This window comes from Panthera onca, chromosome F1, assembly GCF_046562875.1.
Source record: "Panthera onca isolate mPanOnc1 chromosome F1, mPanOnc1 haplotype 2, whole genome shotgun sequence".
NCBI lineage: Eukaryota > Metazoa > Chordata > Mammalia > Carnivora > Felidae > Panthera > Panthera onca.
Window position 1 is genome coordinate 13,541,346 of NC_138355.1, and position 22,754 is coordinate 13,564,099.

Sequence of the window (22,754 nt, forward strand, 5' to 3'; positions counted from 1 at the left end):
AAAATTATTCTCTTAAAAACTCCAGCTGGCCTCCTTTATGCCATTATCTCAGATTGCATCCTCCCGTACGCGTCTGTAGTATGGGAAACCTGGTGACAATTCACTTTGAGCTAGAAGACTCTGGAAGACAAGGTATTTTCTCCCACCACCTAACATCTAAATCCCCTTCCGTGTGGATTCTGGGCTTTAAGATTCCCCGGTGTTCTTCTGTGTTCTTTCCGAGGCACACAGTCTCCCTCCGTTCAGTGAGCCCCAGGCAACGGTAAGTTCTCTCTCCATCTCAGATATCAGAGCTGACACTCCTTGCCTCCCCAGTCCCCCTGGCCCTACGGGATGCAGCCTGTGGAAAAAGCCATTACTGCCATTCTCTCTGCAGAGGACAGAGAGAAAGAGCCTTCACCGGGAGACTTACTGAACAGGTTGTTCCAGGTCATATTGGTCTTTTCCTCCACCTCCATTGGCTGGAAAATGAGTACCCTGTGATGGTCAAGGTTTTTTAGCAATTCTTCACAGTAAAATGGGATCCCACAGCTTCCCTCCACTAGGTACCTGCAGTGGGAACAAGGCCACCTGTTTGCACCAACGAACCATATTTTCCAAAGGAAAAATATTTGACTCATTTCAACCATTTGAAAATAATATTATTCTCTATTTGTTTCCATTCGTTTTCCTTTTCTAGGGTTGCTTTTTTTTTTTTTCGTGTTTATTTTGAGAGAGGCACAGGGTATGAGTGGGGGAGGAGCAGAGAGAGGGGGAGACACAGAATCTGAGGCAGGCTCCAGGCTCTGAGGTGTCAGCACAGAGCCCGACGCGGGGCTTGAACTCACAAACTGGGAGTTTGTGCCAAAGTCGACGTTTAACCGACTGACCCACCCAAGAGCCCCAAGGGTTGCTTTCTACATTTTTCTTTCTTTCTTTTCTTTCTTTCTTTCTTTCTTTCTTTCTTTCTTTCTTTCTTTCTTTCTTTCTTTCTTTCTTTCTTTCAATTTTGAAGAGAGAGAGAGAGAGAGAGAGCAGGTGCAGAGGGAGAGAGAATCCCAAGCAGGCTCCACGCTCAGTGTGGAACCCAACATAGGGCTTGATCCCACAACTCTGGAATCATGACCTGAGCCAAAATCAAGACACGGGACACTCAACCAACTGAGCCACCCAGGTGTTCCTCATTTTTAAAAATTACATAAAACATTCACATGTTTTTCAAAGCCAAAACTATATAATCAGGAGCATCCTCAGTCTTGCTTCCCTTGCTGACTTTATAAATAACCATGTCAGTCAGTTTCCGATTTCTCCTTTCAATGTTTCTTTTTATTTTTTTTAAATTTGTAGAACAATTTTTGGACGTTTATTTTGAGAGACAGAGACAGAGCGTGAGAGGGGGAGGGGCAGAGAGAGGGGGAGACACAGAATCCGAAGCGGGCTCCAGGCTCTGAGCTGTCAGCACAGAGCCCGATGTGGGGCTTGAACCCACAAACCGTGAGATCATGACCTGAGCTGAAGTCGGATGCTCAACTGAGCCACCCAGGCACCCCTCAATATTTCTTTTTAAAAACATGGGGCACCTGGGTGGCTCGGTCGGTTGAGCGTCTGACTTCGGCTCAGGTCATGATCTCACTGTCCGTGAGTTCGAGCCCCGCGTCGGGCTCTGTGCTGACAGCTCAGAGCCTGGAGCCTGCTTCGGATTCTGTGTCTCCCTCTCTCTCTGACCCTCCCCCATTCATGCTCTGTCTCTCTCTGTCTCAAAAATAAACATTAAAAAATTTAAAAAAAAAAAGTAAAAACATAAACAGGGGTGTATATATATATATATATATACACACACTATATATATATATACACACACACTATATATATATACACTATATATATATACACTATACATATATATACACTATATATATATATATATATATATATATATATATATATATACACTATACACACACACACACACACACACACACAGAAAAAGAGGGGAGACAGAGTGAGAGACAAAGGGAAAGACCATGCCAAGTTCATGCCTGGGGTTATTTTAAATGAGACTTTGTCCAAGACATCTTTCCTCCAGAAGCAAGGCAAACTCATTACAAAGAATGGATGCAGGGGCGCCTGGGCGGCTCAGTCAGTTGAGTGTCTGACTTCAGCTCAGGTCGTGATCTCGCGGCTTGTGGGTTTGAGCCCCGCATTGGGCTTTGTGCTGTCACCATAGAGCCTGGAGCGTGCTTCAGATTCTGTCTCCCTCTCTCTCTGCCCCTCCCCTGCTCGTGCTCTCAGTCTCTCTCTCTCTCTCTCTCTCTCAAAAACAAACACTAAAAAATTAAAAAACAAAAAAAAAAGAAGGATGCAGATACTAAGGTGGGTTGTAAACAGTCAACTAAAGAAGGGACACTGTCCATGTTGTTAAGGCAACTGGGGTCTGGGCCCCGGCGGAGGCATCACTGAGACACTCAGAAAGCAGTGAGTAAAGAGCCAGCCTTCAACACCTGCCACAGACGGAGAATATTCCAGACTACAGTACTGCCGGACCTTGCTCATTTACAAGTTGTGTCCTTAAACTTTACCAGTGGGGTGCTCGCTTCGGCAGCACGTATACTAAGTGTTCCCAGTTTGCCTTTTGTGACACTTGCCCACGATGGCGTCTGCAGTCACTGCTGACTACACGGAGAATGCCCGTACCCAACACAACGAAGGGGAAGCAACACTGAGGTCACCGAGCAAACGTCTGAGACAACCTAACGGGGGGCAATAACAAGGAAGAGGTGAACGGGGCCTATCCTACCAACCATGAGAAATGGCTCTTGAACAGCGGGCCCAGTGAACATACTGAAACGGGTACTTGTAGATACTTCTTCGGGAAACCCACGAAGTCTGGATCTGGGGAACAGACACGGAGGTCGGGACCTCAGGAGAGAAACAGGTTACTCACGTGTCCAGTTCTTTGGGGATGCCCCTGACATCGAGGTCTAGGCAGACCTTGTTGCGGATATCCTTAGGCTGCACGGCTCCGAGGGTGACGTAGGTGGTGTTCCTGTTCTTCATTATGGCGCTGGCAGCCGCACAGGGTATGTCGACGAAGGGGGACAGGGACATGATGATGAAGATAGGAATAGTCCGGATAAGCTTCTCCATGAAGGACCAGGAGGCTGCGTCGATGAACTGGCCCTCGTCGATGATGAAAATAATCCTTTCCTCTTTCACGGTCTGCACAAGGCGGAGACACAGAAAAGTGCGGTGGGACTTCGGGTTTTTAGTCGCGTGTGCGGGTCTGCATGTGGACCCACTGAGTTTTGTGGGGCTAAATCAAAATCTTCTTTCCAGGTAATTTGTACTAATTTAGATTCCGGTAACTTGGGAGTTTGTGGCGATCGGGACAAAGCTAGCTGGAATGGATTTTCTTACTTGGTCAGAGCTTTGTGTAAAGATAATGTGTACGATAAATGGGGTTGTAAGCAAGTGAAAGGACCCACTACATAAAAATGACTGATATGTTTACCACAAGTCATTTTATTTATTTTTTTTTTAATTTTTTTTTTTTAACATTTATTTATTTTTGAGACAGGGAGAGACAGCATGAACAGGGGAGGGTCAGAGAGAGGGAGACACAGAATCCGAAACAGGCTCCAGGCTCCGAGCTGTCAGCACAGAGCCCGACGCGGGGCTAGAACTCATGGACCGCGAGATCATGACCCGAGCCGAAGTCGGCCGCTCAACCGACTGAGCCACCCAGGCGCCCCCACAAGTCATTTTAATCTATGGACAAATGAAGATCTCCCGGGGGTATGAAGGAGACGAACCTCGTTTATGCTGTTCTAGCCTGACGTATGGTCTATGGTGCCTTGAAATCAGATCACCTGTCCCATTCCTTGGGTAGGCTACCTCTCCCCCAAATAATCTGAATGATTTATGCACTCGTTAAGCATTTATTGTGCATCTACTAGGGTCAGGTATTGTTCTGGGTGGTGGGGCTACAAGGATGAAACAAAGTGAGAGTTTACATCTTAGTGTCGGCCCCTTACAGGGCACACCCTGGATTCCACTGTGTGAGCTGGCTAAATGGAGAAGACCTCCCCCGCTCTTCCTGCTCTGCACCCCTCTTGGCTCCCTCTGGGACGAGACTGGGTTAACCCACTCGTTCCCTCCACATTTTTACAAACAAAAGCAGCAGAGGCTACTTGAAAATTTCACATTTCGTAAGAAAATCTCATAAAGTGTTATGACCCATTTTATCACATTTACACGATAAGTCTACTCTCATGGCCCCGTTCTGTTACCATATTTAGCCGTTCATTGACCTTGAGGACATTTTAACGGATGGGGAGGTTAGCATTGCATTGGTTTTGTTTTGGATTGACGCCTTTAAAAATACGGGGCAGATAGGGGCCCCTGGGTGGCTCAGTCCGTTAAGCGTTGGACTTCAGCTCAGGTCATGGTCTCGCGGTTCGTGAGGTCATCCCTCCCAGACTCATGCTCTTCTCTCGCTCTCAAAACTAAATGTTAAAATATTTTTTTAGCAGGAACTAAAAAAGCATGAATTCTAGAGTGCATCATGGGCCCTGGTTTCTTCATATTTAAAAGGAGAAGGTTGAACTGGATGGTCTCTAATTAATGTGACTAAAAGCCAACATCTACATTGTACTTAATATGTTCCAAGCACCGTGTGGGGCTCTTTCTAGAAAGTAACTCATTCTCCCCTCGCAACATTCCCAGGAAGTGGTACTATTGAAGCTATGCCCTGTGAAAATTTCAGTTAAGCAACTTGCCAAGGTCACACGGAGAATAAATGATCTAAAGACAGTTGTCTTGGTGCTTAAAGCGTAGCTTTAGCAGTGGTTTCCAAACTCGGCGGTGTGTCAGAAACAACTGAGAAGTTTTCAAACAAAAGCCAGCGACTAAACCAATCCCTAAGCCCAACCCAAGTCCCTTGGGATCTTTAGGTGCAGAAGTAATAAACCCGTGTGTTTTGTTTTTTCATTTTCCACAGAGATTTTAATTCAAGTACAATTTAACGATGTTATATTAGTTTCAGGTGCACAAGATAATGATTCAGCAATTGTATACATTACTCAGTGGTCCTCAGGATAAGTGCACTCTTAATCCCCTTATTTATTTCACCGGTTTCGCCTCCGCCTCCCCTCTGGCAACCACTCTTTCGTTCTCTGTATTGAAGAGTCTGGTTTTGTTGTTGTTGTTTGTAAATCCATGTTTTTTTGTGTTTTTTTTTTTAATTTTTTAAATGTTTATTTATTTTTGAGACAGAGAGAGACAGAGCATGAACGGGGGAGGGTCAGAGAGAGAGGGAGACACAGAATCCGAAGCAGGCTCCAGGCTCTGAGCTGTCAGCACAGAGCCCGACGCGGGGCTCGAACTCACGGACCGCGAGATCATGACCTGAGCCGAAGTCGGACGCTTAACCAACTGAGCCACCCAGGCGCCCCTGTAAATCCATGTTTTTTAAGAAGCTTTCTGGATACTTGTAATGCCAACTGTCCAGAGTCTGACATTTTGAAATTACTCATAATGCCTCGCTTATTTGCCCGAAGCGGAGAAGGAGAAAGTGGTGGTACAAATCTAAGACAATGCCACAAACTTGTATCGATCATTTATAATGTGCCAGACGCTGTGCTGTGCAATAATAATACACAAATGAATCAGGCTCCCTGTCGTAAGAAGCCCACAATCGCCTGAGAGGCAGAGACACCCATATAAGGAACAAATTGTAATACTGTATGGCAAATATAATAAGAAATATGTTCAAAGTGTTACAGAAGCAGGGTGGAAGAAGGATCAGTCATGCCTAGCGCTTTGGGAGTTTTCACCAAAGAAGTGACGTTGAAGGATGACTAGAATTTCTCCAGGTTAAGAAACAAACAAAAAACCAAAACCCTTTGGACTTATGTCATTAGCCCTGGGAGTGATGTGGACAGTATAAAGCACGGGGTGGCGCAATTTACACATGTTCGTGGAGAATGAACTGGAGAGGAGAGGTCTAAGGCACAGAGCCTTGTTGGGAAGCCATGGAAGTCGTCCAGAGTGACAGAACTTGAACGACAGCAGAAGAGAGGGAGGAGACATTCCCAGGGAGAACTGAGTAGCTGTCGTAGAAATGGCAACCGATGAGGAAGAGAGCAAAGATAATTTCAAGCGATGCGTGAATGAATTTGCCATTAGCTAAATCAAGGATCGGACTGAGGAACAAGGGGCCCTGCGGGAGGAAACATAAAATTTAGTATTAGACGCTGAACTGAACGCGAGTTTCTACATCCACGTGTTACATATGGAAGGCTCTTGGAAAGCTGGTTCTGGGTGCTTATGAACGAGGTGAGGACTCGAAAAGAAATCTGGTGATCGTCCACATTCGGTGAATTGTCATGAGGTTACTCAGGGAATGAGGTAAGATGTGGGGGGCAGGAGGAGGAGTGTTTCTGACAAAGAGGCGCCATTCCAAGTGTGTTCACACAACGTTCCAAGTGTGTTTACACCACCCTGTGAGTCAGGTACTGCTATCTGCCTATTTTATAGATGATTAAACAAGGGCATAGGTAAGTCAACTTGCACAAGGTTACCCAGGTAGCAAGTGATAGGCCTGCGGGTTCAAATGTGGGTAGCGTGGGGCGCCTGGGTGGCTCGGTCGGTTAAGCATCTGACTTCGGCTCAGGTCACGATCTCACGGTCCGTGAGTTCGAGCCCCGCGTCGGGCTCTGTGCTGACCGCTCAGAGCCCGGAGCCTGTTTCAGATTCTGTGTCTCCCTCTCTCTCTGCCCCTCCCCCGTTCATGCTCTGTCTCTCTCTGTCTCAAAAATAAATAAACGTTAAAAAAAAATTGTTTAAAAAAAAACAAATGTGGGTAGCGTGACTAGGGAGCCTCCACACATGACCCCTTGGCCATATTGTACCTCTCACAGAGCGAGAAGAAAAAAGGGCTGGTCTCAAGGAGAAGCCAGACTCCCGGGAGTAATGTGAAAGGGACCCCTTTCAAGCACAGCTAAATTCTGAACAGACTCTTGACTTGAGGTTTGGAAGGAAGAAAGGAGAACGAGATGCGGGCTGTGTTAGGATAAAGCTCTCACACCGGTCGAAGCCTTTTGCCAGTGGCGTCTGAACCCCTCCGGCCGCCTCCCGGTTGCCCTTGCCCCTGACTCGACCCACAGCGGCTCTTACTTGCTCCAAGATCTTCATAAACAATGCTTCCAACTGCTTTTGCTTTCTGAAGGTGGTCATCTTGGAAACCTCTCGTGAAATAGGGAACTGTACAAAGAATCGGGAGAAGATCAGGTATGGGAACATAGCAAAGGGCGCTACTAGCTGTGTGACTCGGGGCGAATCACTTTCCCATTCTGCGCCATCGAATCCTCATGCGTTAGCTAATTCATGGCGTCCCTTCCGGCTGTCACACGCGATGTCACTGAATCTAGTAAGATACAGGAAGTAACGGGGCATACTCTGTCTTTGCACTGGCAGTCTCCTGGACCAGCTAGTCCAGTGTAGCTATGATGGGAAGGTGAGAGCCAAACGAATCAGAGGGTTTGGGATTTTTTTTTGAGTATGGTATTTCTAGATACTTCCAATGTCTCAGGAAGGGGGATGCTCATTCAAAGACGTTTGGGAACCATTTCCTCATCACCCAGATTCTCCACATGAGAAAGGAAAAAGGCGATTAACGGCCAAGAGACGCTAAGGCGTCAGACCTCAGGCAGGGGTCGCTGCGCGGGCCCTGTCCCTCTTTCCTGCAGGCGTCAGATCTAGTGACTCACCCGGACGTGGAAGATGTCATTCAGAAGACAGTGGAACTTCTCGTCCAACAGTGTCTTGACTTTATTTTGAAGGTTGGTCTGTCGTTCTTTATAATGTTTACAAGTATCCAGACCTAGTACACTGGCCATGAATATCTGGATGGTATAAAAATTTTGATGGAAGCTGATCTTAGTCAACGCGATAGCAATCGTCCTGTTCGTGAGAAAGCCAAGAAGCAGAAGAGAGTTCTTAAACGTATGTTTTGAAAAGAAGAAAGAACGACAGAACGCTCCGGTTTTTCGTAGTCAGTTGCAACAGAACTTTCCTATATTATCTGGAAGCTGTTCGTTATTCCTGCTTCAGATACACCCCCTCATCCCGCTATGTCCCTGAGCCCTCCTAACTGACCCTGGCTCTGCCCTCTTCTACGGCCCCACTCCCACCACCTTGCTCTAGGCCCTCAGACTTTCACCCGCACTGCTGAGTAACATGCTCCTACCCTTGCCTAGTGCCATGATTCGACGCACCACCTTTACAGAAGCCCGACGTTAACGGGATCGATGCCAATTCTCTCTCCGATCTGCAAGTCTTCAGCGGCTCCCATTGCCAAAAGGTGTAAGCCTACGCTTCTTTTCTGTGACATACAAGCCTTTTCCGGGTCTCAGTGTGCCATTTCTTGCCACACTGCCCAGCAGTCCATCCTCTACCAACGAACTGGTGAGACATCCCTGAACACCCAGAGTGGTTTCCTCTCCCCATGCCTCTGTGCGGGCTGTCTCCCCAGCCTGGAAGCTTACCACTCCTCACAGCCCCTGGTAACCCCTCGTCTCCTGCTTGTCTGCAAATCTCAGCTCAGGTGCAGCCTCCTGGAAATCTTTCCTGGAGCCCCAAGGCTGCGTTACATACAAGGTTGGGTTTGTCCTAGCTTCTGCAGTATCCCGGTGGCACACTTCAATCACTGTCCTCACCGATCCTATTTTCATCGTCTCTCTCTCCTCTTCCGTGAGCAGTTACGTAGCGGCATAGATTGGGCCCCTAATCCAAAATGACTAGTTTCTTTATAAGAAGGGGAAATTTGGGGCGCCTGGGTGGCTCAGTCGGTTGAGCGTCCGACTTCGGCTCGGGTCACGATCTCGCGGTTCGTGAGTTCAAGCCCCGCGTCGGGCTCTGGGCTGACAGCTCAGAACCTGGAGCCTGTTTCAGATTCTGTGTCTCCCTCTCTCTCTCTCACCCTCCCCCGTTCATGCTCTGTCTCTCTCGGTCTCAAAAATAAATAAACGTTAAAAAAAAAATTAAGAAGGGGAAATTCGGACACAGACAAGGCACAGGGAGAACACTATATAAAGGCAGAGATCGGGTGATGCTTCTACAAGCCTACAATTGGTAGCCAACCACCAGAAGCTAGGGAAAAAGGCATGGAACAGACTGTCCCTCACAGCCGTCAGCAGGAACTAACCCAGCTGTCAACCTAGGTCTCCGACTCCCAGCCTCCAGTACCCGGAGGCAATACATTTCTGCTCAGGAAGCCATACAGTTTGTGGTTCTTTGTTATGACAATTCTAGCAAACAAATACAGCCCTCAACAGTTCCCGGAACACAGTAGGTACTCAATAAATGACGGAATACATGAATGAATAAATAAATGTCTTCTGGTTATTATGAATAACCAGTGACGTTAAAGATATTTACAAACTGGCCTTTCGCAGGCTTGACATTGAAAAAAAGAGTAGAGGGGCGCCTGGGTGGCTCAGTCGGTTAAGCGGCCGACTTCGGCTCAGGTCATGATCTCGCGGTCCGTGAGTTCGAGCCCCGCGTCGGGCTCTGTGCTGACAGCTCAGAGTCTGGAGCCTGTTTCAGATTCTGTGTCTCCCTCTCTCTGCCCCTCCCCCGTTCATGCTCTGTCTCTCTCTGTCTCAAAAATAAATAAACGTTAAAAAAAAAAAAATTAAAAAAAAAAAAAAGAAAAAAGAGTAGAAATACAGGTAATGTAAGGTTTCTAAGCATATTCCCCTTAAAGGCTTGAGGTCCGATGGTGAAGGGACATGAGACACCATTGTCATCTCAGTCACCGTCACCGTCACTGAGTATCACTCTGTCCATGAGGTGCCACATGACATTTCTCGTATGAAAACACATGAATGGGGTGAGATAAGTACATTGGCTCTGCCTTCCAAAGGAGAATCCAGAGGCCTATCATTCTCTATCGCCAGCTGGATAAATTTCTGTTTGTTCTGCTGACCCGATCTTGCCCCCAACGTCCATGCCAGGAGTTCTCAAAGCGTCCGCACACCGGGATTACTTAGGAAGCTTTAAAATAATGGGGCGCCTGGGTGGCACAGTCGGTTAAGCGTCCGACTTCAGCCAGGTCACGATCTCGCGGTCCGTGAGTTCGAGCCCCGCGTCAGGCTCTGGGCTGATGGCTCGGAGCCTGGAGCCTGTTTCCGATTCTGTGTCTCCCTCTCTCTCTGCCCCTGCCCCGTTCATGCTCTGTCTCTCTCTGTCCCAAAAATAAATAAAAAACGTTGAAAAAAAAAAAAATTTAAAAAAAAAAAAATATTGATATCCAAGCCCCGCCTGGCATTAAATCAGGATCTCCAGGGGTCAGCCCAGCTTCTCATTTTCTTAGTTCAATCTGTTTATCATCTATTACCTATTTAGTACAGAGGGCATGGCACCCAGTAACTGATAGACTGTGGGTAGTTGACAAAAGGCGAATTACATCGAGGAGAGGAACGTGACAATAAATGAAACTCTTAAGGACATCAGGAATCTCTGAGTTCTCAAGAAACGATCATGGCAAGACACTCACCTGTGGTTCTCACCTTGGGCCAGATACTCAATTTCCATAAGTATCTGGCTTTTTCCATATCCTGATAATCCTTCGTACATGAGGACTCGGCTGCAGTTGGACACCAAAAATTCCTTCATACGACACATGAAGTATTTGATCTCCTTATCACGTCCTGTAATTTGCATTTTTTAAAAAGGGAGCAAACCTAATCAACATAAAGTAGTCGAGACATATATAAAAAAAAAACACATAGTGATCACGCTCCTACAAATACCTTTAGAATTCCCATGGAATTGCTCATGACCTTTCTTGAGATACTGTGCACTTTAAAAATTTTTGAAACCTTTCTCTGGAGCTTTCTAGTTACGGTTTTATCTGATCCCCACACGCTGTGAGGCCAAGTATTCGTAGAACGCTCATTATAACGTCCATTTAATTTTAGTGTAGAAAACGGAGATTTAAGGTAGCAAACTGCTTGGATTACACAACCCAGAATTAAACCAGGGTTGTCTGACCCTGGCCCTTGCGTTCTTTTCCTTTTTCTTTTCCTCTATAGCACACGAGAAGTAATCTATAGATTATTACATTGGGAAATAAATTTATTAAATTAGGGTTCCCATGTTAAACAATTATGGAAAACATTTTTTATTCCTACTTTTGTGAAAGAAACTTGCTCTCTTCTATGAGAAATGATCCTTATCTCAGGGCTACTGGAAACATTATCCGTACTAAGAAAATTCAACTTGCTTTCAAAAGTCATGTGTAGATTATTTCTATCACAGGAACAACCGACATTATAAAATATAGTCTTTTTCTGATTGTGAAACTCAACACATGCTCGCCATGAAAAATACGGAAAACTGAGAAGAAAATAAACATCACCTTGGTCACAACCCTGACACTTCTTTTTCTTACATCTCTTTAAATATATGTAATAGGAAGCCTGCCTGAGATCTGAAACCCAGCCCACAATTTTGGGAACCTTTCAGGGCTGGTTCTTTCTTCTTTGCTGGATTGGGCACTGCTGGCGGGGGTGGAGGTGGGACCATTTTGGACCCCTTCACAGAGCAAACACGTAGCCCGGTGTTATCTAATGTCTCGTGAAAACCAGGACGATTACTCTAAGCTTAGATGTTTTATACAAAGCAGCCGAGTGTTTACGTGGTAAGGCAAATTTCTGGGCACGATTCGGGGAGAACCACTCTGCAGGTTTCACTGCTTCATTTGGGGGAAACGTTCCCTCTCTGAAAATGCATTTGAACTTCAGTATTGTGAGATGCGTCACACTCTTCTTTGGCCTGAACCTCACGGAGGTAACTCAGAAAAGTCACGTCACCTTGTTTCTCTCCCAACGAGGCCCTAATATCTGGGACACTTTTTGAGTATAGGTTTGTTAACATCTATGCTGTTAGCATATACGATTTCATTTTCAGGAACTCTTGTTTAAAAAAAGGGTATTTCCTATAGTCCTCACCTCTGACAAGTTTCTTGTTGGCTAGAGTGATAAGGAAAGGTTGTGTGGGCTTGATCTTTACCTCACAGAGATGGAATCAGGGCAAAGAGGCGCCCAGACCAGATTGGGAAACATAAGCAGATTGTGCCAATGTGGCCTGCTATGGCAGTCGGATGGAGTCCTTGGTCTTATACAAGGGGGTTAGGACTTCCATTTGCTGTCAGTCACCGTGACAACAGTCATATCGTAGGACGGGCAGTAAGGCCTCGGAGGAGGGTGAGGGTGAGCATTCCTTCTCCTTTCCAGCCTTCAAGCGTCCGGGAATCTGTATTTACAAGAAGTGATTAGACTCTGAAAAACACACTACTGAGGATCCAAGTACCCTTTTCAGTTCTGGAACTGCTGCCTTCTTTCTGCTCTGCTGAAATCAAGATTCTGTCCTGATATCCCCCCAAAGTGTGGGACAGAGCCTCCTCCTGATTGTCCTAACACAGTTAGGACCAGGATTTAACTTATGATGATACTTTTAGGGATGTTCATCTAACAGAAGAAAATTACAAGTGTTCCTAGAAATGTCTGTCTTCAGATTCCACAAGCCTATCTTCATGACGGTCTCTTCCCCCAGAGGGTGTATCCTTACCTCATTTTAGGCCCCCTTCCCTGTCTAATCTCGTGTCAAGTTAGCTTTCTCTTGATACGCTTCCTGTCACCAAGAATCACAAAAACATCACTGCCATTGCCAGATAGATCATAGATCTAAATGTAAAAGGTAAAAACAAAGTTTCTGGAAGAGAATCTAAAAATAGATCTTCACGATTTGGGGTGATGGAAAACTTTTAAACAGTGTACAAAAGCACTAACTGTCAAAGACCAGGTTTATATAACCTAGATTATACTAAAATACAATATTCTGGTCATCAAACACATCACCAACAGGGTGAAAAGGCAAGCACGGGATGGGAGGAGTTATGTACAAGAAACACAAACGACAGCGGACCCGTGTCCAGAATATACAAAAAATGCCAACAGATCTAAAATAAAGATACGACCCAACTGGAAAATAGGCAGCAGAGTTGTATAGACGCGTTATAAAAGATGATGCCCAAATGGCCAACAAATATATGAAAAAGGAACTCAACCGTATCAGGGAAGCACAAATGGAAATCACAGTGAGACACTACCACACACCCAACAGAGTTATGAAAATTATGAAGACTTAAAACGAAGTTGTTGGTGAGGATGAGGAACTCTCCTAACACCGTGGGTCAGCATATAAGTAAATACAGCCATTTTGGACAATTATTTGGTATCATCTCCCAAACCATCTCCCAAACCTCAAGAGAAACACGTACGTGTGTTCGCCAAAAGACACACACAGGCATCTATTTTTCCATTTCTTCGCCTGGAAGGTGATTGTACGCCCATTTTGTGATCATTCGTTAGGAGGCACGCTTAACGCTGGTATACTTTTCTGTATGTTTTGTTATAGTTCAGTAAAGAAGCTTAAAAATCACGGCTTACTACCTACCCAGCAAAGGGTAGCCCTCATTTCTGTTGCAGATGAGGTATGCCATACCAAACATGCTGAAGAGAAGAAAAGAAAAGATGTTAGAGTGAGAACCCGGAAATATAGAAAATTCCACCAAGTGCCCGGACGGTGATTTGGCAAGCACATGCTGTGTGCTTGGCACGGTTTCAAGTCCTCTGCCCACGTACCGCCCTTTACCCCGGACAAAAACCTTACGAAGAAGGTACGATTATATCCATTTTACAAATGGGGAAATTGAGATGCAGAGCGTTTAATTTGCCCGAGGTCCCACGGGGAGTGGTGGCAGGAACGGAGAATACCGACAGAATCAGTATCTATAACCGGGCCAGTGTATACACGCTTGCCCACTGCGCACTACTGTTTCTTGAAGGAGCCTTTTTAGTCAAGTGGACCATCCCCTTGTCTGCACTGCCATACCGTTGTGTTACGTCTCTGTTATAGCACGTACCAACTTCTGCTTAATACACAGCTCACGGGGTGTATCGTGTATGTTGGTCTTCCCCATTAAATTGTGAACTTTCAGGGCAGGACCCAGGCCTGTTCGTATTCGTATGTGCATTTCGACACTATCTCATCTGCAGAAATGGTATAGAAGAACTAGGAGGAGGGCGGCCTTTGGGACGAGACGGTCCTGAATTTCTGTGGCAGACGGACCGCATTGATGGCCCCACTTCTTGAACCCTACTTGTATCTATGCCCTGGGCTCTGTCACTCTACAGAGCCTTCCTGCTGTGAGCTCATCCTTGTGAATGCTTTGCCAATGGGATGTTTTTTGTTTTTTGTTTTTTTAAATTTTTGTTTGAGAAAGAGAGAGTAAGCAGAGGAGAGGGACAGAGGGGGAGAGAGAGAGAATCTCAGGCAGGCTCCACGCTCAGTGTGGAGCCCGACGCGGGACTCGATCCCGTGACCCTGGGATCATGACCTGAGCTGAAATCCAGAGTTGGATGCTCAACCAACCGAGCCACCCAGGTGCCCCTGCCCGTGGGATGTTACCAAACGCGACACAGAGGCTTGACAAATGCTTGGGCTTTGGGCTTGCTCTCTCTTGCTCTTCTGATATTGCCATGAGAACAGGCCTGGGCCAGGCCGATGGAGGATGACACACATAGAGCCAAATCGTCTCATTTATATCAGCCAAACTTCCCACCTACCCACCGTCCCCCTCCCCCCTGCCCCCCAACATCGTCCTGGATCAGCCAACAAACTGCTGAACTCCAGGCATGTGAACAGGCATAGACAAGATCAGCCAAACCCAGCCAAGATCAATTGAGTCCCACATATTTGTGGGATAAGTAAATATTTACTGTGGTATACCACTGTATTTACTGTGGCTTCCTATAACGGAGCGTTATTGTGGCATTTTGAATCTTGGCTCTTTGTTTGCCAGATTTACGACCACGGACGTAAAGTTGTTACGTCTCTGAATCTCAGTTTTTAAATTTATAAAGCGGAGACAATGATAGTGTCTCCCTGATGTGGCTGATACTAAGAATAAACTACGTATTTTGAGGTAAAGTGCCTAACCCTTAAGAAGGACTCACACAAAAAAATTAGTAGTATTCATTCACTTATTCACACAGCATTTTATTGATGGTCTATGCAAGCCAAGTACAGTGCTGAACCCTGGGAATACAAAGACGAAAAATAAAGACTCCTTGAACCAACTGCAGCCCTGGTACTGTTATATGATCCTTTAAGACCTAGATTCTAGCTCACTAATATAAAGAATAAATACCTTTCCACTTTCCGTATTACTCATTTACTTGTTATTAACGAGTGCCTACTATGTGCCAAGCCCTGGGAGTATTAAAAATGAACAGGAGATAGCTACTATCATCAAAAAGCTCATAATGTGTATCAGATCAGCAATCATGATGGGTATGTACTAGAGTTACAGAGAGGAGGAAAATGCTAAGTTGACTGTGGTTGTCCCAGTAGACAAGGGTGGGGGAGGGGATGGGGAGGACACTCTATTTAGACAGCCCAGAGGAGAGGGCACAGGAGGAGATACGGCTGGAAAGGCAGATGGCTGTATGTCACTTTGAGGGATTTGAACATTATCATGAAAATGACTGGAAGCCGCTGAAGGACTTTAAGTTCCAAGGGGATCCCTACGTATCTAAGCTGGGCTTCTGGGGAACAGATTTCACTAAAGACCGAGAGGAGGAAAAATATCTCACACTCTTTTAGCCCCGTCCATGCCTGGCACATAGTTGGTACGATCAGTAAATACTTAATGGTTGGCCGCTGGGTCCATCTGGGTCCCAAAAGATACTCAAATGAGGGGTTCTCTGTTCAGTTTGCACCACCTTTGAAGAACCACCCTTAGATTATCAGTAGGGAGGGCAGGATGGGATCATACCACTCTCGTGATGCTATACTATCAGTAAGATAGAGAAGGACGAAGGATTTGGGAAATCTGGGCCTCGTTCTGGGGAAGGAATCGGTTTCACTTTCATAAATTGCGTTCAAATCGGGCACGGGTGACTGATGGTTTTCGCTATCCTAATTTTCCCACTTCTTTACTAAAAAAAAAATACCGCAAAATCAACGCCCCACACTCACACTTTCTCATTCAGTCCCAAACACTGGTAGACGGGTCCGGGGTCCGCAACACCTTTCATGACTTTCTTTGGAAGCTCTTTGAAAAAGTAGGCTGGGAGGTTGCTGCCATTGTAGGTGACGGAGTCACAAGTCACGGTTCCTGGGTAGTACATCATCATCCTGGCAGCTATGTTGACTTTTTGGCCAATCACTGAAACAGAAGGGAGGAGGGCAAAGGCCGGGGAGAAAGGAGCCATTGAACTAGCAGAATGCAATCTGGAACACACTGTCCCCAAGTGGCATGTTCTTTAGGGACTTTTAATAGGAATTACGAGGAGTAACTGTCTAATGTTCACAGGAAAGGGTTATAAAGGCGGCCTCATTCCATGCGCTTACAGCCTCTACAGATCCCCGCGAACGACTACTTATTTCTGATACGCATGCACAGCTCAGAAACCCACACTTTGCAAGCAACGAGCTGCCAAGGGGCAAAGCTACGTGGCTGGGCTCCAAGCTTTCAGAGGGCAGGGCCCCTGTCTCGCTTAGCTATCCTTCCTCCCCCAAGGCCGGAGGACAAGGCGAGGAGAGAGGAGGAGTTAGCTCAGCGCACCTGTGTATTCATGCCTCACAGAGTGTCCGACGATTCCGCAGAAGACGATCCCGCTGGCCACGCCGATGGAAACGGTACTGGCAGCCGGGAGAAAGCAAGAGAGTTGTAAGGGAAAGGTACTGAGCGGAGAGAAAGTGGGGAGGGTGGGGACACGATGACGAACGGGGCAGGGGAACGGGCAGGGGGGCAGGGAGGCGTTTCGATAGGTAACTGTCTTCCCTTGTGGGGAGTTTAGGGCGACTGCCCAGGGCCCGGACGTGCGAAGGAGGCACAGCTTGAGACGCAGAACTAAGTTCTCGGGAGTGACAAATCACTTCCCTTTCCTGCTACTTTTCAATACCCATCTGAGCCACTTTTCTGGAAAATAACCTCTCACCACCGCAGGTGGACTTGAATTGCTGACACCGTAAGCATTGTAACCAACTCGGCGATGTTTGTTACGGCGAGAAAGAACAAAGTCACGGAGGAACTCAGATGTAGTGTGTGGCCGTCAAAAGCTAGCTTAGTTAATACATGAGGGTGGCTGCATAGATGGATGACGAGGGGCTGACGTGGCAGAAATGCTTAGAGCCAGGGGGGTGGTACCTGTTAAAGTAGAGCCCCGAGTTGGGGACATCGGGGTGCTCGGGCAAGGCAAACCTGAGGGCCTGGGCTCTTAGGCAGCCCGGGCTGGGGATGCTAAACCTGACCTTCTTAACAGCTTAACTGTGAGTGGATCATCTTGAGATCGGATCAGTATATAAATTTCCAACCCAAGGACTCACTGCATCTCTCAGTTATTAAAAATCAACTCAAGGGACACCTGGGTGGCTCAGTCGGTTCAGCGTCTGGCTTCGGCCTACGTCATGATCTCGTGATTCCTGGGTTGGGGCCCCGCGTCGGGCTCTGCACTGACAGCTCAGAGCCTGGAGCCTGCTTTGGATTCTGTGTCCCTCTCTCTCTGTCCTCCCCTGCTCATGCTCTGTCTCTCTCTGTCTCTCAAAAATAAATGGTAAAAAAAAAAAAAAAAAAAATCAATTCAAGGGGCACCTGGGTGGGCTCAGTCAGTTAAGCGTCCCACTCTTGGTTTTGGCTCAGGTCATCATCTCAGGGTTTGTGGGTTCGAGCCACGCATCGGGCTCCGTACTGTCAGCACAGAGCCTGCTTGGGATTCTCTCTCTCTCTCTCTCTCTGCCCTTCCCCACTGACTCTTTCAAAATAAATAAATAAGCTTAAAATTTTTTTTCAAAATCAACTCAAGTCTTCCATATGGTGTTGGGAGTTCAACCTCGTACCAAGAAGCCAGAGCATAGACAGGCAACCCAAGTAGGTTTTCTTGCAAACCTGCTATGTCTTGACTTTTTAAGAGTGTCCTTTTCTGCATTTTGCCTTCACCATCCCTCCATGGCTGCATCACGGCTGGGTTGGCCCCGAGGAATGAGTCCGAACAGAAGGGCTTCCAGTCAACGACAGCCCTCTCCTTCCCTCCTGCCCCCTGACCGTTTGTGCCATCTCCCCCTATGCTACGAAATGGTCAGGGTCCACCAGATGGGAACAGGGTCAACACTCACTGGATTTTGTGAACCTGAGAGCAGAAGTCAAATATATCCATAGCACTTTCCAAGGCATGAGTGACCTCGTCAGGAGCCTTTTCCCCAGGGAAACCAAAGACACAGAGGAAGGAGCAGCCCTGTGAGGGAGAGAGTCAGCACACACAGCTGGCGGAGGGCCATCTTTCAACTGAACCAGCCGGGGGCGCCTGGGTGGCTCAGTGGGTGAAGCAACCGACTTGGGTTCGGGTCATGATCTCGTGGCTCGTGGGTTCGAGCCCCACGCTGGGCTCTGTGCTGACAGCTCAGAGCCTGGAGCCTGCTTCGGATTCTGTTTCCCTCTCTCTCTGCCTCTCCCCTGCTCATGCTCTGTCTCTGTCTCAAAAATGAATTTTAAAAAACATTAAAAAAAAAAAAATTTAAACTGAACCAGCCAGAAGGCTACTGGAAGGAGGGCAGCAACACTCACTTTCTGAGTCACCCTTGATCATGATTTCTCACACATCTATTTTATTTTTAGTAAACGTCCTCTGACTTCTAGCCTGAGGAGGGCTTGCTTTTCTCCAGAGACAATGGGTTGTGCTGGGCTATTTGTGGGTACCCACCTGTCTCTCCCCCTGCGGCCAAGGTCTTACCCTACGCGCTGCTAAGTTTAAATCTGAGAAAACAGCACAGAGCAGTGGAAAAGGCACCCGCTCTGCGGTCAGAAAATCTGTGTTCTCAGGCCACTTCGCAAGTGTGGGGACTTGGGTAAGTCAATTACGCGCAGCGAACTTCAGTTTATCGATCTGCAAATGGCTATGACATAGACCTGCGAAGGTCGCTCTGGCTCCTAAAATGAGGGTTCTATGTATATACACATACACAGGTATAACTTTGCAGACTACTTTACAGCATGTGTATACTCTACATAGTATATTACGTGTATCCTGTATTTTGTATAGAATGTAGACTTTATTATTTGTATTTTTTAATGTTTATTCATTTCGTGAGAGAGAGAGAGAAAGACGGAGCGTGAGCAGAGGAGGGGCAGAGAGAGACGGAGACACAGAATCCAAAGCAGGCTCCAGGCTCCGAGTTGTCAGCCCAGAGCCCGACGCGGGGCTCGAACCCACGGACTGTGAGATCATGACCTGAGCTGAAGCCGGACGCTCAACCGACTGAGCCACCCAGGCGCCCCAAATATATACTTTACAGTATATACGCTTTTATAAACTTAATGTTATATATGTAAGTTTATATGAAACATTATATACATTTATAATGTAAACTTGGTACACAGTTACACTTTGTGAACTCTAAAGTTCTTTTCAGATATTGTTATTATTCTTAGGGATAATGGCTTAAACTGAGAGTGCTTTTTCTTGGCATAGACTTAACTGTTCCAAGCAGTATTAAACTCTTTGCAATCTTAGTATCAATCACTTAAACAATTACCTGCGTCAGATGCTGCTGTCTATAAGAAAAGAGCATAATAATTAAAGGATGATGGGCTACAAATTTCAGTCTGTATACGTGACATATCCTGATGAAAGGCAAAAGAGAACACCTCGAATTCTTTTTTTTTTTAATTTTTTTTTTTAACGTTTATTTATTTTTGAGACAGAGAGAGACAGAGCATGAACAGGGGAGGGGCAGAGAGAGAGGGAGACACAGAATAGGAAGCAGGCTCCAGGCTCGGAGCTGTCAGCACAGAGCCCGACGCGGGGCTCGAACTCACGGACCGAGAGATCGTGACCTGAGCCGAAGTCGGCCGCTTAACCAACTGAGCCACCCAGGCGCCCCAACACCTTGATTTCTTTAACCCTCTCCAAAAAGAATCTAAGTGTCAGATCCTAGTTGGCGCTGGGTTCTATCTTGATGGGATAAAGGAAGCCCTGATTCAGGTCTGTGCAAAGACTAGAGGGTAACCCTTTCAACCAAATGCTCAATAAATGCTCTCAAATTAGTGAATGAGTGAATGTGGGGCAGTGATTTAGTGCTCTGCTCTTATGATGCAAAACACTTGAGATGGGGAATCAATTCTCCTAGCACTTCTGTGGTAATTTGGTAACCACATCGTTTTTCTCTGAACCTATTAAGAGCAGATTAAAAGGGGCACCTCGGTGGCTCAGTCTGTTAAGCATCCGACTTCGGCTCAGGTCATAATCTCGCAGTTTGTGGGTTCAAGCCCTGCATGGGGCTCTGTGCTAACAGCTCAGGGCCTGGATGGAGGCTGCTTCAGAGGCTGTGTCTCCCTCGCTCTCTGCCCCTCCCCTGCTTGCACTTTCTCTCTCTCTCTTTCAAAAATAAACATTAAAAAAAAATTTTTTTAAAGGAGCAGATTAAAAATATCCAGAAGTAGAGCACCTGGATGGCTCAGTTGATTAAGTGTCCGACTCTTGATTTCAGCTCGGGTCACGATCTCACGGCTTGTGAGTTCTTGGGCTACGCGCTGACATTCGAGCCTGCTTGGGTAATCTCTCCTTCCCTCCGTCTCTGGCCCTCCCCACTCACACACACTCCCTCTCAAAATAAGTAAATAAATTTAAAAAAAACACCAAACACCCAGAAGCTACAGGTGCCCCTCCACCCCACTCAGCCTCCCTCCCCCTGCTGAAGCGGGAAGGGGAACTAGAGGTGTAGACACGGCAGGTAGGGAATATTGGAAACAGGCTTCTGGAGCGTGAAAGTTACCAGACACGTGACCTAAAGTCTCCAGGAGATGCATTATACGCTGGGCTGGAGATGTGCACATGGCAAGAGCTGGTCGGGCAACAGTGCTTGAGGGCAGAGACTGGGGAGGCGGACTGCCTGGGCTCAAATCCGGCCCACCACCTACTAACGGGATGGTCATGAGCAAAACTGAATCTCGCGTTGTCTCAGGATGCTCATCTGTAAAATGGGGACAACAACCACCGCACCTACCTCTTAGAGTAGTCCCGCGGGAGGAAATGAGTTAATGCGTGTAAAGTATTGAGAACAATGGGTGGCACACAGTAAGGGCCATATCCACCATACAAGCTATTTCTAGAAGTCCAAATAGAGACAGATATTTTTAGGTGAGAAGTGTCTGTTCTCTCCCTCTCACCAACGTCCATAGGTGTGAATGCCAACTTTAACTTATTGGTAGGTTTCTGCCCCTCAGTTCACAATTTACCTTGTCAAACATGAAGACTTTGTTGATTTGGCCTCGGGAGACCCTCAGGACAGAATTGATATGCACACAGGCATCCTGGATGGCCGAGCCGATGACTTCTGCCTTGTCTTGGTCCTTAAACATCAGGTTCACGAACACAATGGTCACAGGGCGAAGCTCAGACAGGTAACCCCGAAGCTGTTTGTCATCGATCTGCAGAGTTGAGAGCGGCTTTCTTTAGCCCGGATCCTTGGCAGTGGATTCTTTGTTGCAACCCCACCCCCAAGAAGGCCGCTGGCCTTTTGCGATCCTCTGGGGAGCTGAAGTTACCGGAACGCACGACGTACAACATGGCGGAGGCAGCCCAAAGTCGAGCAGATGGAGATCTGCTCTATCAAAATCTCTTTCAACGTGAATTCACAGACTTGCTCATTTTTGGCCAGCAACCACATCCTTGCCCCAACTGCTAGCTCCCTAGGGCCAGTAGGAGCCGTCACAATAACAGAGACAAGCACTGTTCCTTTTGGCTCCCCTACAATTCAGGGATAAGAACAGCCTATTATGTAATCCCACCTGGTACGTTCACGGCCTGGGACCTTCAGGAATACTTTCACATCCTACCCCACCTTATCCTCAAATGAGATAAAATAGGCATTACGATCCTCACTTTACTGATTAGATAACGGAGTCGTGGAGAAATAATGTTAAGTTTCCCAGGGTCACGCAGAACCCAAATCTCCGGGCTCCTAGTCCGATGTCCCAGTGACAACACGCCCCTGCGTCTCTGGGGAGGTATGTATGTCATTCGGCTCCCCTCTTCCGTCCACGCCCATCCACCACAAGCCCGGGGAAAGGAGAGTGTTCCCAAATGATGCCTGCCTATCATGATTCTTGAATTTTGTTAAGTTGTGTGCATGGCAAACCGATGGGGGAAAATTACTGCGCTTTCTCCCTCAATAGCACAAAAGCATCAGATCCTCCGTTGACAAGATAAAACATACATTCTAGGAGGTACCTGGCTGGCTCGGTCAGTAGAGCACGGGACTCTTGGTCTCAGGGTCTTGTGTTTGAGCCCCACGGAGTGTATTAGAAAAACAAAAACAAAACAAACCCCCAAACACCGTATCTTCCGAACGAAAGGAACTGCGTATAGGAAACCCAGCAGTCATGCTTCCTAACTGGATGGCACAGTCCTGGTGTCAGGTGATTTTATTCTTTTCCTAAAGGAATAACTTCTAATGAATTGATACGACGATTTCCTTTGATTTCTCAGATAAATCATTGAATAAGAAATCCATATTAAATAAATAAATAGTATTCAAGATTAAACCCGGTAAATAAATGAGCTAAAGATTATTCTGTCGGACCGGGCGATCCTGTTTTGCTTGGAAAAATGCAACCACTGCATCTCCAAGGATCTCTGTGGTTGAGG

The 22,754-nt window shown here is 46.7% G+C and overlaps 1 protein-coding gene across 5 annotated transcripts in view; it reads right to left on the bottom strand.

Annotated features, from left to right (window-relative positions):
* Nucleotides 1-22,754, bottom strand: part of ADCY10 (adenylate cyclase 10) — a 74,976-nt gene that overhangs the window by 34,991 nt on the left and 17,231 nt on the right. For all 5 annotated transcript variants that reach the window (XM_060643421.3, XM_060643422.3, XM_060643419.3 and 2 more), the window contains 10 exons: nt 21,344-21,535; nt 18,226-18,344; nt 16,676-16,752; nt 16,087-16,276; nt 13,501-13,556; nt 10,538-10,691; nt 7,749-7,941; nt 7,156-7,242; nt 2,924-3,198; nt 413-549 (listed from right to left, as the gene is read on the bottom strand). In XM_060643421.3, coding sequence (XP_060499404.3) covers nt 413-549; nt 2,924-3,198; nt 7,156-7,242; nt 7,749-7,941; nt 10,538-10,691; nt 13,501-13,556; nt 16,087-16,276; nt 16,676-16,752; nt 18,226-18,344; nt 21,344-21,535 — 1,480 coding nt within the window. The remainder of the gene's footprint in view (nt 1-412; nt 550-2,923; nt 3,199-7,155; nt 7,243-7,748; nt 7,942-10,537; nt 10,692-13,500; nt 13,557-16,086; nt 16,277-16,675; nt 16,753-18,225; nt 18,345-21,343; nt 21,536-22,754) is intronic.